This window comes from Pristiophorus japonicus, chromosome 14 (genome assembly GCF_044704955.1).
Source record: "Pristiophorus japonicus isolate sPriJap1 chromosome 14, sPriJap1.hap1, whole genome shotgun sequence".
NCBI classification, from domain to species: domain Eukaryota; kingdom Metazoa; phylum Chordata; class Chondrichthyes; family Pristiophoridae; genus Pristiophorus; species Pristiophorus japonicus.
In genome coordinates, this window is record NC_091990.1 from 163013158 (window position 1) to 163030254 (window position 17097).

Sequence of the window (17097 nt, forward strand, 5' to 3'; positions counted from 1 at the left end):
GCTCAGAGTGTGTGGCCCAGCCCAGGACCCAGAGTGTGTGGCCCAGCCCAGGACCCAGAGTGTGTGACCCAGCCCAGGATCCAGAGTGTGTGGCCCAGCCCAGGACCCAGAGTGTGTGGCCCAGCCCAGGACCCAGAGTGTGTGACCCAGTCCAGGACCCAGAGTGTGTGGCCCAGTCCAGGACCCAGAGTGTGTGACCCAGCCCAGGACCCAGAGTGTGTGGCCCAGTACAGGACCCAGAGTGTGTGACCCAGCCCAGGACCCAGAGGGTGTGACCCAGCCCAGGGCTCAGGGTGTATGGCCCAGCCCAGGACCCAGAATGTGTGGCCCAGCCCAGGACTCAGATCATGTGTGGCCCAGCCCAGGGCTCAGAGTGTGTGACCCAGCCCAGGACCCAGAGTGTGTGGCCCAGCCCAGGACCCAGAGTGTGTGACCCAGTCCAGGACCCAGAGTGTGTGGCCCAGCCCAGGACCCAGAGTGTGTGGCCCAGTCCAGGACCCAGAGTGTGTGGCCCAGTCCAGGACCCAGAGTGTGTGGCCCAGTCCAGGACCCAGAGTGTGTGACCCAGCCCAGGACCCAGAGGGTGTGACCCAGCCCAGGGCTCAGGGTGTATGGCCCAGCCCAGGACCCAGAATGTGTGGCCCAGCCCAGGACTCAGATCATGTGTGGCCCAGCCCAGGGCTCAGAGTGTGTGACCCAGCCCAGGGCTCAGAGTGTGTGACCCAGCCCAGGGCTCAGAGTGTGTGACCCAGCCCAGGACACAGAGTGTGTGACCCAGCCCAGGACCCAGAGTGTGTGACCCAGCCCAGGGCTCAGAGTGTGTGACCCAGCCCAGGACACAGAGGGTGTGACCCAGCCCAGGACCCAGAGTGTGTGACCCAGCCCAGGACACAGAGGGTGTGGCCCAGCCCAGGACCCAGTGACCCAGCCCAGGACCCAGAGTGTGTGGCCCAGCCCAGGACCCAGAGTGTGTGGCCCAGCCCAGGACCCAGAGTGTGTGGCCCAGCCCAGGACCCAGAATGTGTGGCCCAGCCCAGGACTCAGATCATATGTGGCCCAGCCCAGGGCTCAGAGTGTGTGACCCAGCCCAGGTCTCAGAGTGTGTGACCCAGCCCAGGGCTCAGAGTGTGTGACCCAGCCCAGGACACAGAGTGTGTGACCCAGCCCAGGACCCAGAGTGTGTGACCCAGCCCAGGACCCAGAGTGTGTGACCCAGCCCAGGGCTCAGGGTGTATGGCCCAGCCCAGGACCCAGAATGTGTGACCCAGCCCAGGGCTCAGGGTGTATGGCCCAGCCCAGGACCCACAGTGTGTGATCCAGTCCAGGGCTCAGGTTGTGACCCAGATTGCTGACTCCGGGCAGCTTATTGTATCACATGTTCAGGGAACTTCCGCCTCTTCAAAAACACTTTATTTTTTTTAATCCTCAAACTGTGACTGAAGCAAATCTTCCCAAGTCGGTAAAGTGGAGTGTGACCCGACCTTTTACTTTTGATGTTTTAACAAATTGAATTTGAAAACCATAGAGAGGAAATGTTTGCATCAGATCCTGTCATTTTTTTTAAATATAAAGAAAGGGCTACTTTTCCAGGAAAGTGCTGTGACCCAGCCGTGGCCGGGGCCCAAGCCCTCCTCCAGCTTGCAGTTGAAAGCCAGGCTGACATCAGAAGGGCGAGGCAGGAAATGGGAGGGTCCCGGGTGGCCTTTATCTCCAGGGAAGAGGCATTGCTGCTCAGTCACAGGGCAGCCGGCACACACACACACACAGAGCTGGGCGGAGTGAAGCCGGAGCCGCTCCGTGCCTCGTGTTCGCTTTCTTTCAACAACCGAGACTAGACATTTAGAGCCGGCCTGAGAATGAAGGAGATCTCGGAAGGTGCCCAAGTGATCAAGGAGGGCGTGCTGGAGAAGCGAAGCGACAACCTGCTGCAGCTCTGGAAGAAGAAGTACTGTGTGCTGACCCAGGACAGCCTCGGGCTGTTCCCGGATTCCCAGCGCCGCTCCCGGAGCAAGGACCTGAGCCTGCAGCACATCCGGACGGTGGACTGTGTGGAGAGGACGGGCAAGTACCTGTACTTCACGGTGGTGACCACCGACAACAAGGAGATGGACTTCAGGTGCCTGGGGGAGAGCTGCTGGAACTCGGCCATCACCATGGCTCTCATTCAATTCAAGAACAGGAAAGCCATCCAGAGCTTCAAATCCAGACAGGACAGCGAGCTGCCGTCCCCGGGACAACAGGACAAGCTGCTGGGGCGGTCTCCCTAAACCCTGGCCCCAAAGGTAGGGACATCTCCCACTGTCCGAGTCTCTGTAACTCCGGTCTTCCCACCCCCTCCCTCCGAGCTGATCCGCTTGGGGCATATTTCAAATTATTAGCAACTTTGAGCGGGTTAAAAGTGGACTGAGTCCGGACCAGGCCGGAGATGCCCAGGTCCCGGCCTCGGGGGGGAAACTTTCAAACAAAAATTCACCTCCTAAAGTTTCTGGTAAAGTTCCGCACCGCGATCCTGACCCGCTCCGCCGCAATTCCCGGGCACAGCAAAACCTGGGCCAAAGTTTGAGCGATGCGAGTGGCGCCAGGCTCTGGGGGGGATTGTCAGCCCTGTCCGAAGCCATGGGGAGCACCAGTCTCCCCCCACCCCTCCAACTGTTTCCCCCCCCCCCCCCACTGTTTCCAACCCCCACACTGTGCCCCTAACCACGGCCAGTCACCCCCCCCCCCCACACACTGCCCCCCCCCACCCACAGTTTCACCCTGTTCCCCACCCCCACACACACACACACACACTCTGTCTCCCCCCCCCCCCCCCCGGTCTCAGTGGAGGACCCGCTGATAGGGGAACTCATGCTGACACTTATCACAGCTTTGGGGTCACAGTGTAACCCTGTTACTTGGTATTCAGCTGTCTAGACCAGGAGGATCCCAGGCCTGTACTGAACTGGCTGATCTCAGTCAGGGTGGTTATAGGTGGCAGTAAATGAGCTCAGTGCACGAACCAGCTGGAGAATAAGCTTCTCCCAAGATCTGCCTCCATTACTGACAGGACTCGACCTGAAAACTGGTTACATCAATGGGGAGGAGGTGGTTGCCAGTACGACACACCAACATGAGTCAGTGCCTTCAGGATAGGAGTGAGAAGGAAGTGAAGAAAATCAGGGCAAGGAAAGAATTCAGAAACCTAGTCAATCTGAAAATGATATAGATAAAACATTTTGCCATCTGTTGGGCTTTTTCTCAACTTAACAGTACTCACCGTCTAGGCCCCCTCTTGATGTATGGCTGAGAGTTCCCTGCAATAATGGTGAAAGCTAACATATCTGCATTTTTAAAATAACTTGTGGTGCTGACTGATGGCAAATGCTCTGGTCATTGACTTTATGTCCTCTCTCTCTCTTTCTAGAACTGCCAAATCGATTGTGGAAAAAGTATCTCTTGACTGAGGATGTGGATGAAGGAAATCTGAGGGACTGAGAGTGATTTTGAAACGAACGCAATTTCATCCTCTGTGCTGTTTCTGCCAAATGGATGGGGACTGTTGCATTCCGAACCACCGATAGCCAGATCCAAAGCCAGGCTGCAGGGCGTCCGTGGGGGCTGGCCCAAAACCTGCTTCTCTATTTATTTATCTATTGCAGAACCAAGAACTTTTATCTTTTTGCATCAATTCTTCACATAAATTATTTTGAATTCTAATTTTGCATATTTATTAAAGTTTTTTAAAAAAGAAACTTAAATCTGTCCTCTTTTTATCTTTTCAGAGTTCAGTCTTTGCACTTACATAAAGCGGGGTTACAAACACTTTTAACATTCGTTACCTCAAAATGTAGTGTCCAAATGAGGTTTTGCGGGCTGCAGTGGGAACCATGCTGCCTCGGGCTGCATATAAAGTTGCTGATACATATAGATCGCAAGGATTTAAGATTATTCACCAGTGAAGTAACAGTGCCAATAAACAGCTCTTTCCAATCCTGCAGACCAACAAAATTCAGACCAGACACACCAACAAATAAGAAATTTAAGCACAAACACGATTGAGTCGTCTGCTCATAAGAAATAGGTGTAGGCCATATGGTCCCTCGAGCCTGCTCCGCCATTCAATACGATCATGGCTGATCTGATCATGGACTCAGCTCCACTTCCCCGCCCGCTCCCCACCCCCTTATTCTCTTAACGTTTAAGAAACTGTCTTATTTCTGTGTTAAATTTATTCAATGTCCCAGCTTCCACAGCTCTCTGAGGCAGCGAATTCCACAGATTTACAACCCTCTGAAAGAAGAAATTCCTCCTCATCTCAGTTTTAAATGGGCGGCCCCTTATTCTAAGATTATGACCCTAGTTCTAGTCTCCCCTATCAGTGGAAACAACCTCTCTGCATCCACCTTGTCAAGCCCCCTCATAATCTTATACTTTTCTGAATTCCAATGAGTAGAGGCCCAACCTACTCAACCTTTCCTCATAAGTCAACCCCCACATCTTTAGAATCAACCTTGTGAACCTTCTCTGATCTGCCTGCAAAGCAAGTATATCCTTTCGTAAATATGGAAACCAAAACTGCACGCAGTATTCCAGGTGTGGCCTCACCAATACCCTGTATAACTAGAAAGACTTCCCTGCTTTTATACTCCATCCCCTTTGCAATAAAGGCCAAGATTCCATTGGCCTTCCTGATCACTTGCTGTACCTGCATACTATCTTTTTGTGTTTCATGCACAAGTACCCCCCTGGTTCCGCTGTACTGCAGCACTTTGCAATCTTTCTCCATTTAAATAATAACTTGCTCTTTGATTTATTCTGCCAAAGCAAGGATTGAGTTGCCAGGGATCGGGTTGCCAAGGAGTGGGTTACCAGGAATGGGGAGCTGTGTATGACTCTGGGACCACAGGTTAGATACCCATGGATGAATTGGTCAGTTCCTTTTTGGTGAAGAACTCTGGGGCAGAACTGTTAGTGGTTCTCTCCCCTCATTTTCCTGAAGGCACTGATTCTCACTGGGGTATGGTCCCACAGGCACTAACCACTCCCGTATTTTGCCCAGGTGTGAGTGAGCCTGCAAAATGAGTGTCAACTTTGGAGAGCCAATTCCTGGTCTCTTGATATCTGCACAAGTACAGTTATCAGCAGGGATCACTGGATAGTGATTGTGAATGGGAACTCTGCCTAGCCCAGGGACACGAGGACAATTGCAGCATCTGTACTGCTATCCTCACTGAGATCCACTATCAGGAGAGTTGAACATGTTGATTTTTAATTTCCCCCCCCGAAATACAGAAATAGCATTGTGACACCTAGTTGCTGTAATTCTTGGGAGTGGTGGGCGCTACCATCTCTGTTCAACCCGTTCCAATTGCTCTGTAGACACTGTTTGATTTAGATTTCAAAAGGTGTATAGACAGGACTGTCAGTTCTTGCATCACAGCAATCGTGGAACAAACTGAGTAGATGGGCGTGGTGCTATCTTCCAGCAGAACATAACTAAAAATACAGTCCTAACCGGATTCTAAATTGAAGGCCGTACTGGAGGGATTATGTTGGGAGATAACCGTGGGTATCCAAGCTATGAACCGAGGACCATGTACGGACAATAACAGATCGGTAAAGACCATCTGGGCCATTGAGCCTGTTCCAGTGCAGCCCTTGAGCACTTAAATTGACTGTTTTCCTGCTCTGGAATAATAACCTAACGATCTAGAACGAGGGTAAACTACCCAATCAGCTGCTTTGGTTTCATAGTTTTTTTGTGCTCAAGGTCCATCAGCTGGTGGTCGAGGGGGTCGTTCAGCCCGACTGCCTGCCTTTCTTCCGCGGTTACATCCGAGCCAGGGTGTCCCTGGAGATGGAGCACACGGTGTTCACCGGTACGCTCACAGCCTTCCACGAGAAGTGGGCACCGGAGGGACTGGAGTGCATCATCAGCCCCGGCAACAAAATTTTAACGTGAACCATGTCAAAAGTTTAATTTGTTTAAGTTTGTCGGTTTTATTGCCACCCCCACCGCCCCTTTTAGCCAGGAGGCACTTGTATAATTTGTGTTTTGGTGCCCTCAGGAAAAAAAAACAGGGGGCAGCTGAAGAGGTTTTGGAGTGTGACCCCCGTCCCCCCTTTAATCAGGGGGCACATGATTGTTTTCTACAAAAATAGTTGTGCTCAAGATGAGATGCTAGCCTTGGGTAGTGGAACACGTTCCTTGACAGACAGAGACAGTGTCTGCGGTCTGTATGCAGACATGTTGGACACAGCCTGTGGCATTTCCTTTCGTTTCCTCGCCAGTCTACCATCGAAACAATTTTTTGTAAACTTTAAAAAAACTATGAAAATATATTAAGACATCCAACCAGTAAATTAAGTTTTTCTGACACCAAAGTTTTACCTGAGGAAATGCAACTTTTCAGCTGGATTTATAAAAACTGAAATGCTGAACCAGCAATAAATAGGTATCGTGGGCAGGTAGTCGTCAAACAGATTTTAAATGTGTTTACTGTACATGACAGACACAATACTGCCCTTTGGTGCACTGGAGTTTGTGTAGACTAGGCTCTGAGATGGATGGTCTACGAGCCAGTTCCTGTCTTTTACACTAAATCCAGTTCCCTTCTGGTGCCAGTGTAAGAGCTGAATCTTTTCATCGGTCAATGATCCTGCACTGGGATAAAGAACTGGATATAGTAATGTAAATGCCAGAAGCAGAACCATGAACATAGTTTCTACAATCCAACCTAAACATGTACTAGTGTAACAAACGGGTACTTTGAATATTGTGTACAGTTTTGCTCTCCTAATCTGAGGAAGGACGTTTTTGCTATTGAGGGAGTGCAGTGAAGGTTCACCAGACTGATTCCCGGGACAGCAGGACTGACATATGAAGACTGGATCGACTAGGCTTATATTCACTGGAATTTAGAAGAATGAGAGGGGATCTCATAGAAACATATAAAATTCTGACGGGACTGGACAGGTTAGATGCAGGAAGAATGTTCCCGATGTTGGGGAAGTCCAGAACCAGGGGTCACAGTCTAAGGATAAGGGGTAAACCATTTAGGACCGAGATGAGGAGAAACTTCTTCACTCAGAGAATTGCGAACCCGTGGAATTCTCCACCACAGAAAGTTGTTGAGGCCAGTTCGTTAGATATATTGAAAAGGGAGTTAGATATGGCCCTTAGGCTAAAGGGATCAAGGGGTATGGAGAGAAAGCAGGAATGGAGTACTGAGGGAATGATCAGCCATGATCATATTGAATGGTGGTGCAGGCTCGAAAGGTCGAATGGCCTACTCCTCCACCTATTTTCTATGTTTCTATGTTTCCTGAAGAGCTTTTAACACCAGTTTAATTTTCCTCTGCTTTTATTGCACTGTTAATGTATTCACATAAATTCCTGTCTGGGAAATTTTAATACAGTTATTAACCCAATTTAAAAAAGCAGGTTAATAACATACAAAAAAACAGAAAGGCGAAAGTAGCTTTACAGCTGGCATCGCTTGCAGAAAATAATGGCTGTAGTGGATGTTATGAGGCTTGACTACAACAGGTAGTAAGGAGCAGGGGGAGAGGGAACATATCTGGCACTTGGCTCTGATTCCAGGTTACAGTGACACACATGTAGCTTTGAGGGACGGAGATGCATCTTGTTTCGAGCTGATCGATATCCAGTGACAACTGTTGAAGTGCGTGAATGTGAACATCTGGTCCAGCTGTGATGCCCCAACAGTAACGTAGCCTGATAACACCCAAAGGCAGATGTTATGAGGCAAGGCACTAGGACAGAGTCACACTAGACGTCATCGTCATCATAGGCAATCTCTCGGAATCGAGGAAGACTTGCTTCCACTCCTAAAGTGAGTCCTTTGGTGAGTCCAATACGAGAGCCACAGACCCTGTCACAGGTGGAATAGACATTCGCGGGGGAAGGGGTGGGTGGGACTGGTTTGCCGTGCGCTCCTTCCGCTGCCTGTGCCTGACCACTTTACGCTCGCGGCGTTGAGATTCGAAGAGCTCAACGCCCTCCCGGATGCATTTTCTCCACCTAGGGCGGACTTTGGCCAGGGACTCCCAGGTGTCAATGTTGATGTCACACTTTACCAGGGAGGCTTTGAGGATGTCCTTATAACGTTTCTGCTGCCCATCGTTTGCCGTGAAGGAGCTCCCATAAAGCAATTGCTTAGGGAGCCTCGTGTCTGGCATGCGAACTATGTGGCCTGCCCAGCGAAGCTGATCGAGTGTGGTCAGTGCTTCAAAACTGGGGATGTTGGCCTGGTCGAGGACACCGATGTTGATGCGCCTGTCCTCCCAGGGGATTTGCAGGATCTTGCGGAGACATCGTTGGTGATACATCTTCAGCGACTTGAGGTGTATTCTGTACATTGTCCATGCCTCGGATCCATACAGGAGGGTGGGTATTAGTACAGCCCTGTAGACTATAAGCTTGGTGGTAGATTTGAGGGCCTGGTCTTCGAACACCCTTTTCCTCAGGTGGCCGAAGGCTGCACTGGCGCACTGGAGGCGATATTGAATCTCCGCATCAATGTCTGCCTTTGTTGATAAAAGGCTCCAGAGGTATGGGAAGTGGTAAGTATGGGTTAGACAATATAGCCGTGATTCAGCACTCTGAAGTGCAAACATTGCAAGAACATTGTCCAGTTCATGGGCAAATTGGCAGGACAGAGGCAGGTTGCTGGCACCCTTTTTCTTCAGTTTAAAAGTTTCCTTTAAAAATGATTATTCAGCCTTTAGATTTGTAATCACTGGTAATAAACCACGTTAATATATGGGAGTACCACATAGATCCTGAACGACTAGTGCCGGATAGTAGCAGTCTGCTTGAGACATTAGAGTTGTACGGTTACACTGAGAGACGCATACTGTATATCTATTCATCAAATCTTTATTCCTTCCATTTTACAACAGATATCAAAATGCAAAGTTTGTTAATCTACATCACAAGAACATGATGGAGTGGGATGTACAGGAAATGAATGACATCATTGGGGTGGGGGGAATTTGACCGTTGACCTGTTTAATGATGCAGATCCTAAGGCATGGTTAGTTTTCATTGTGCTTCATACAGCTGTCAAAATCAATTAACAATAATTCATATCACAGAACGTACACATCCTCTTGCACCATCTGGTACAATTTCAAACTGCCTGAGGCTAAGTCCCTCTATGGTGTCGTGTGTAACCGCCCACCTGGATCATGACATCCTCACATCCTGCATAGACTCCATCTCTCTCCCTGTCTGTCTCTGAGTCCCTCCCTCTCTCTCTCTCTCCCTGTCTCTGTCTCTGTCCCTCTTCCTCTCTGTCTCTCTCTCTCTGTCCCTGCCTCTCTCTCTCTCCCCCCCCTGTCCCTCTCTCTCGCCCTGTCCCCCTCTCTCTCCCTATCCCTCTTTCCCTCTCCCTATCTCTGTCCCTGTTCCATGATGCACACCAGAGCTTTGGAAATGGCATTCCTTTTCGCTCAGCAGCAGATTTGCCACGACCCCGAACCATGTCCGCCCCATTACCCGTGTTTCTGCTTTCTCCCTTCCCCCTCACAGTGTTTCAGCCCCCCCTCCTCACAGTGTTATAGGCCTCCCCTCTCACAGTGTTATAGGCCTCCCCTCTCACAGTGTTATAGGCCTCCCCTCTCACAGTGTTATAGGCCCCCCCCTCACAGTGTTATAGCCCCCCCCCTCACAGTGTTATAGGCCCTCCCCCACTCACAGTGTTATAGGGTCCCCCCTCAGTGTTATAGGGCCCCCCCCCACAGTGTTGTAGGCCTCCCCTCTCACAGTGTTATAGGGCCCCCCTCACAGTGTTGTAGGCCTCCCCCCCCCACAGTGTTATAGGCCTCCCCTCTCACAGTGTTATAGGGCCCCCCTCACAGTGTTATAGGCCTCCCCTCTCAGTGTTATAGGGCCCCCCTCACAATGTTATAGGCCTCCCCTCACAGTGTTATAGCCCCCCCCTCACAGTGTTATAGCCCCCCCCCACAGTGATATAGGCCCCCCCCTCAGTTACAGGCTCCCCCCCCCCTCACAGTTAAAGGGCCCCCCCCACCACAGTGTTATAGGCTCCCCCCCCTCAGTGTTATAGGCCCCACTTCCCTGTCCTCACCTTCCACTTCCCAGCCTGCACTTTCATCAGATCATCTTCACCATTTCTATCACCTAAAACATGATCCCAACAGCAAACAGGTCTACCTCTGCCCTCAGTTCCTTCCATGACATCCTGGTTCACTCCCACTACCTATACCTCCAGCTGCTACTTCCCTGCCACTCTTTCCCCCCGCCCCCTGTCCAAGTGTTCATCCCCCCTCTCCTATACGGCCTCCAGGGCCACAAACACTTCGATTCTTCCTGTATGAACCTAGATAATTAAGGAGTACGGTAGCAGAGTGGTTATGTTATTGGACCGGTAATCCCGAGGCCGGGACTAATGATACGGAGACACGAGTACAAATCCCACCACGGCAGCTAGGGAATTTAAACAGTTAATTAAATGAATCTGGAACAAAAAGCTAGTGTCAGTAATGGTGACCATGAAACTACCGGATCGTCGTAAAAACCCATCTGGTTCACTGATGTCCTTTAGGGAAAGAAATCTGCCGCCCTTACCCAGTCTGGCCAATATGTGACTCCAGACCCACAGCAAAGTGGTTGACTCCTAACTGCCCTCTGAAATGGCGGCTCACCACCACCTTCTCAGGGCAATTGGGGAGGGGCAATAGATGCCGGCCTTGCTGGCGACGCCCACATCCCAGGAACGAATAAAACAAATGTAAGAGAGCAATTTATGTGTAATTGCTGTGATTTGGGCTGTTTTTGCATTGTTTGGCACAAGCAATTAAGTAAAGATGTCATCAATGAGAGTGTATGGTGCCTCATCCTGTCTGAAATACAGGTTCTGCATGTCCTCAACCTCTGTCAGTATCCTCTTCTGCCATTGGATGTGGCTGGGCTTCCTATTCCACCTGCTCCATGTCAATGCCTCTTTGGACAAAAATGCTGAGCAAGAGGTAACAAGCCACAATGATCTTGGAGACGTTTGCTGTTAATACTACAACCCTCTCCCCCTCCATCGGTTTAGATTCCAAAACCTCGCCTTCAACCCTGATAGTCTGCTCCAGCATGTTCGTGGTGGTAGTCTCAGCCTCTTTATAACAGTCTTCAGCTATATCATGGCTGCCTGAGGGGTGTCATGAGCCAGGCCTGAAGAGGATAACCTTGATACCTGAGCAACCACCATCTGCTCTTCCTTGCCTTTCAAATAGTCTTGGTAGAATCAATTGGTAAACTGCAGAAACCCTGATATACACCTGTAGTCACAGAGCAGGTGTGGGATTGGGAGGTCAGGATTTAAATGGCTATGACGCATTAATATGAGGAAACCTTCCACATGATAAATGTGCGTGCTCTCTTGTTCTACAGACTGGTTTCCATGCGGAAACTAATGCAGAAGCTTGCTCTGGCAAACAAGGACCTGCCATCTGAAGATTTGCCACGTAACTCCAGCTGTTGCTTGGAAAACCAGTAACAGAATCTGGACAGCCACCGGAAGAGCTTCTCATGTCCTGAAACTGGTCTAACGTTAGGCTCCAGGAGGCAATTTTTCCTATTGCTTCCTTGGTGATTGCAGCTTTCCAAAATTAATCTGAAGTGTCGTTTTTTGAGGGGGGGATGTGGTATCGCACCAAACATATAAATTCACCTTAATTTCATGCCCCACCTAATGCTCCTCTTCTGCTGTTAGAAGCAACAAATATAGTGGTAACCCCAGTGGTTCACCCATGGCCGGACCTGTGGTGCTGCTGTAGTAAGAAGCACTGGACAACCATCCTGATTGGGGAAGTACTGGACAGAGAGAGAGGGAGACAAAGAGAGACAGACAGAGACTGAGATAGATTGAGAGACAGAGGGCAACAGATAGAATCAGAGAGAGACAGAGAAAGAGAAGGACAGAATATGTGAGAGAGAGAGAGAGACAGGGAGATGGAGAGTCAGAGAGAGAGAGAGAGACAGAAAGTGTGAGAGAGACAGGGAGAGGAAGAGACAGAGAGAAAGAGGACCCCCCCTCCCCTATCCCTAGCCAAATCTGGGCTGTGAGAGGGTGGTTCTAGTTCACTGGGGTAGATTTTTGACTTTGTGCGATGGTGTTAAAATGGATGATAGTGAGTCGGGAGCCCGTGTTACATCCCTCCCGTTGACTTCAATGCAAATACAAATGGCGCGAGTTGGGGGTTGGTTGGACCAAAATCTGAAGCCGTTTCCAGTGCAGCAGCAGCGTGGTGTGGTTTGCAGTCCTTTCTTTGCTCTAGAGTAACTTCACGTTCTCATCCAACTCCCCATCCGGCTCCAGGGTGAAGATGTTCGGCAGATCCCCGGCTCCAGTTGCAGTGCCGGCCAACAGCGGGCCGCGGCGACTCGCAGCTGGAAGTCAAACCCAAGTCTCGTCTAACGGCGCCTTTCATCATCGCTACTGTGCAAGGGGGCGGAGGCCTGTTTTAGTCCTGGGCTGGCCCTGGCCCGGCTTGGTCCTGGCCCCTGACCTGGCTTGGTCCTGGTCCCCGGCCCGGCTTGGTCCTGGCCCCTGGCCTGGTTCGGCTTGGCCTTGGGCCCTGGCCTGGCTCTGACCTGGCTTGGTCCTGGCCCTGGCCCCTGACCCGGCTTGGTCCTGGCCCCTGGCCTGGTTTGGCTTGGCCTTGGCCCCTGGCCTGACTCTGACCTGGCTTGGTCCTGGCCCCTGACCTGGCTTGGTCCTGGCCCCTGGCCTGGTTTGGCTTGGCCTTGGCCCCTGGCCTGACTCTGACCTGGCTTGGTCCTGGTCCTGACCCTGGCTCCTGGCCTGGTTTGGCCCCTGGCCTGGATCTGACCTGGCTTGGTCCTGGCCTGGCTTGGCCCTGGTCCCTGGCCCGGCCCACGAAGCCGGTGACACCTTGAGCCGCTGGCACCGACACGATCCGGGACCTTTCAGGAAGAGGGTGTCGGGAATCTAAGCGCGCCTCACCCTTTCAAGTGTTTTAAACGGAATAAAAATCCACCAGGACCAAATCCAGGCCCAGTTCCCCTGGCGGCAGTTTCAAGGTCCCCCCCACCCAACCCCGACAGGAGGTAGGCACGGCTTGGAAGAGGCTGAAGTCGTGAGAGTTGGCATTACTGCAAACAGTGACAGTAGAACTCTCTACTGCTGAGATCAGGTTATCTGGGGAATAGGTGGCTTAAAATGGACTTGGCAAACCTAATTTGTTGCACATGTCACGTGCACTCACCCTCTGCTCTGCTGGTGTTGGCCCACCATATTACAGCACACACCATGCTTCAGGCAATCATCAGGCCTGAGATCGGTGTGCCCAATACTGCTTACCAAATCTGCATAACTAAAAGCAGACATCATCGTGGAACAGCCCCCCATTTGGAGAACGTTTATATGTTTTCTCAAAGTTACAGATGGGGAGCAAATTATATAAAATAAATGAACTAGCAACAAATCATGATGAAGGGTTAGCAAGGAAGACTAAAAGCTTAGTTGAAGAAGTGGGTTTTCAGAAGGTTTTAAAAGGTGGAGCGAGAAGTGAAGTGGTTTATGGAGGGTGTGGCCTGACTTCTTGCAGCTTTAGCTGGCAGAGGTGTGACACAGTTATTTATAACAACTTTAGATTTAAGGCCTGGTCAAACACATACAACAAATAATTATAGGATTCCTGTTAAATCGTCTGTTGTGCGGCCCCTTCTGTTCTACTCTGTATTAGGAGTGAACTTGCCTGATCGCTGTTTACGGTACGAGTTTAACTAGATCTGCTCCTGTTTTTAATTTAATGTAATTTTTAAAATTGGTCTTGGGACATTGGCAATGCTGGGTTGTTGAGTCAGTTGTGGCCAGGTGGTGTATACTCGAGTCAGGTGTGAGTCTGATCGGGTAGGGTTGGGGGTGGCAGCTAGTGAACAGGTGGGGTTTTTAAAACAATTCAGCCTTCAGCAATTCTGACAAAGCATCAAAGACCTGAAATGTTAGCAACATATTTTTCCTTTCTCCACAGCCGTTGCCTGACTTGCTGAATCTTTTCAGCATTTTCTGTTTTCAATTCCGCCTTTATGGTAATTTTTTTATGGGGCTAGCATAGAGACTTATTGAATTTAATTTTATAACTCTGCATGGTGGGATATAAACCCAGAACCTCGAGGTTACTGATTCACTAGCATCATTATCCCCATTTGTACCCTATAAGGTAGAAAAGCTGTACAACAGTAACCAGGTCGCTCCTGCCCACCTGGTGAATGAAATATCTTTCAGCTAAATTCATTGTATGTGACAATGCTGGTAGTTTCCTGTTTCATATAATATTCTTCACGTTTATAGCTCTTCATTTCCAGTAAGTACCAGCTGAACACCAACATTTTTGGTATCCACAGATACTTATGATTAGCAAAAATAGACTCTGGAACACTCCAGTGCTAGAACTTCTCAACTCCAATCAGAGGGTTGGATCGAGGCACAGTGTGCTAAACCAGCACACTGCCATTTCACTGCATACTGTGCTCGAGTGCAAAACTGTCGACGTGGCAAATGTTGAAATTATTGAAAAATTAGATTATTATTGTGTTACTGCAATTTTCTTAAACTAATGATGGACTGGACCTGGAACCTGACGGTAGTATTTTCACATCTGGGAGTCAAACTAGCCCCTCGGGTCTTCCCAGTGTTGATGCCATTCTGGCATTTTCAACTGGCGTTGTTCCCAAAGAGGTAGAGGAAGACCAGCAAATTGACCACGAACTGCAGATAGCCAAAGGATGGGAACCCATAGGATTTGAATAGGAAGCCTCCAATGGTGGGAGCCACTGAGCGGATGAGAGAGTGAACACACATATTCAACCCCAGCATGGCACCTAGGGAAAGAGAGCAGATTAAATAACAAGTGAGAAACAGAATGACTTGCATTTATATAGCACCTTTCACGACCATTGAACTTTACAGCAAATGAAATACTATGAGGAAAAAAATGTAAACAGTGCAAGCGGCCTGGCGCATATACCTCAGCTCCTCCTACCTGTCGGTAACCGAGTCTGGCTCCTACACCCCTGCCAGCACAATAACCCAGCGCTGAAAACCATACACACCGATGCACAGCCATCATCCCCCCTACCTCATTCTCTTCTCACTCTATCCACATCACTTTAAGTTCAGAGGGAGATGCCCTGCTGGCTCGCAGATCTGTGATGCCATCAATGGGAGAGAAATGGAACTAGCCTATCATTTACTTGGCCCAAAACAATAGGAAGGAGCTGGACTGAGGCTGGCTGGCTGGCTGACCAAGCTCAGCTAGGTTGTTGGGAGAGTTAGGTTAGTGAACTTAAGCAGAATGATTCCACCCCATCCACCACCGTAAACATTCACTCCCTCCACCCCACCAGCGCACCGTGGCTGCAGTGTGTACCATCTACAAGATGCACTGCAGCAACTCGCCAAGGCTTCTTCAACAGCACCTCACAAACCCGCGACCTCTACCACCTAGAAGGACAAGGGCAGCAGGCGCATGGGAACACCATCACCTCCAAGTTCCCCTCCAAGTCTCACACCATCCTGACTTGGAAATATATCGGCCGTTCCTTCATCGTCGCTGGGTCACAATCCTGGAACTCCCTCCCTAACACCTTCACCACACGGACTGCAGCAGTTCAAGAAGACGGCTCACCACCACCTTCTCAAGGGCAATTAGGGATGGTCAATAAATGCCAGCCTTACCAGCGATGCCCACACCCTGGAATGAATAAAAACAAAGCAGACGAGTGTGGCTGAGTAACTCTGCTGGCTGGTGGAGTTGGTCTGGGATAGTGTATAGGCTCAGGGAGTTGGGAATTGGAAGTTGGGCTGTAGGGCTATAGTTGCTGTCTGGGCTGTTACGCTGGCTGGAGGAGATGGCTTTTCAAAGCCAGGCCGGGTTACTACATTGGTTGGGGGAGTTGGACTTGGTTATTGTGCTGGGCTATGGGAACCAGGCTGGGTTACTGTGCAGCTGGGGGAGTTGAACTCTATGAGTCATGCCCGGTTACCTTGCTGGCAGGAGAGTTAGGCTATAGGAGCCTGGGTTACTGTATTTACTATGCTGGCACAGAAGTTGGGTTGTGGGAGCCAGACTGGGTTATAGTATAATTGTGTCATTGTAACAGACTTCCTGGGTCAGCACTGAGACCTGAACTCTCGGATCGGTCCGATATTGAACCCATATTCAGGACTGGTGAAATCTAGATTTTAAATTGAAGATTGATTTTCAGTAACAACTTGCATTTCTACCACATTCTTCATGTGCAGGAAGATGTCTCAGGGCACAACATTAGGAGGACAAAAGCATGGATGTCTAGCAGGAGTGGAAAACAGAAAAAGAGAGAGAGTTGTATGATAAGAATCAAAGGCACAATTGAAGAGAACGTATGAAGATGTTTTATAAACCAAAAACTATGCAGGGCGTTTAATGGTGGAAAAGAGAGAATAATGCCAAGGAGAGGCTGGTGTTGGAGGTGTGGAGGATGCATGTGGAGAAGTAAAAGGAAGACTTCCATCTATATAGCGCCTTTCATGACCTCAGGATATACCAAAACGCTTTACAGGCTAATGAAGTACTTTTGGAATGTAGTCACTGTTGTAATGTAGGAAATACAGTTGCCAATTTTGCTGCAGCAAGATCCCACAAACAGCAATGTGATCATGACCAGATAATCTATTTTAGTTAGTTGAGTGTCAACTGTGGCTCAATGGGTAGCACTCTCGCCTCTGGGTCAGAAGGTTGTGGGTTCAAGTCCTACTCCAGAGACTTGAGCACAAAAATAAAGGCTGACACTCCAGTGCAGTACTTGAGGGAGTGCTGCACTGTCGGAGATGCCGTCTTTTGGATGAGACATTAAACTGAGGCCCCGTCTGCTCTCTCAGGTGGACGTAAAAGATCCCAAGGCACTATTTTGAAGAAGAGCAGGGAAGTTACTCCTTGGTGTCCTGGCCAATATCTCAATCAACATAACAAAACAGGTTATCTGGTCATTATCATATTGCTGTTTGTGGGAGCTTGCAGTGCGCAAATTGGCTGCCGCGTTTCCTACATTACAACAGTGACTACACTTCAAAAGTA

General features: G+C 49.8%; 2 protein-coding genes across 2 annotated transcripts in view; one reads left to right on the forward strand and one right to left on the reverse strand.

Moving 5' to 3' along the window:
* The first annotated feature begins 1712 nt into the window (after positions 1 to 1712).
* phlda2 (pleckstrin homology-like domain, family A, member 2) lies at positions 1713 to 3731 on the forward strand. Its single transcript, XM_070898652.1, has 2 exons — positions 1713 to 2282; positions 3404 to 3731. Exon 1 carries the CDS (start codon positions 1857 to 1859, stop codon positions 2265 to 2267), a length of 411 nt encoding a protein of 136 aa, XP_070754753.1. The 5' UTR covers positions 1713 to 1856; the 3' UTR covers positions 2268 to 2282; positions 3404 to 3731.
* A 6562-nt stretch (positions 3732 to 10293) lies between these two features.
* slc22a18 (solute carrier family 22 member 18) overlaps positions 10294 to 17097 on the reverse strand; it is a 136544-nt gene continuing 129740 nt past the window's right edge. The window contains exon 10 of the mRNA XM_070899758.1: positions 10294 to 14863. Within this exon, the coding sequence (XP_070755859.1) occupies positions 14697 to 14863 (167 nt within the window). The 3' untranslated portion in view covers positions 10294 to 14696. The remainder of the gene's footprint in view (positions 14864 to 17097) is intronic.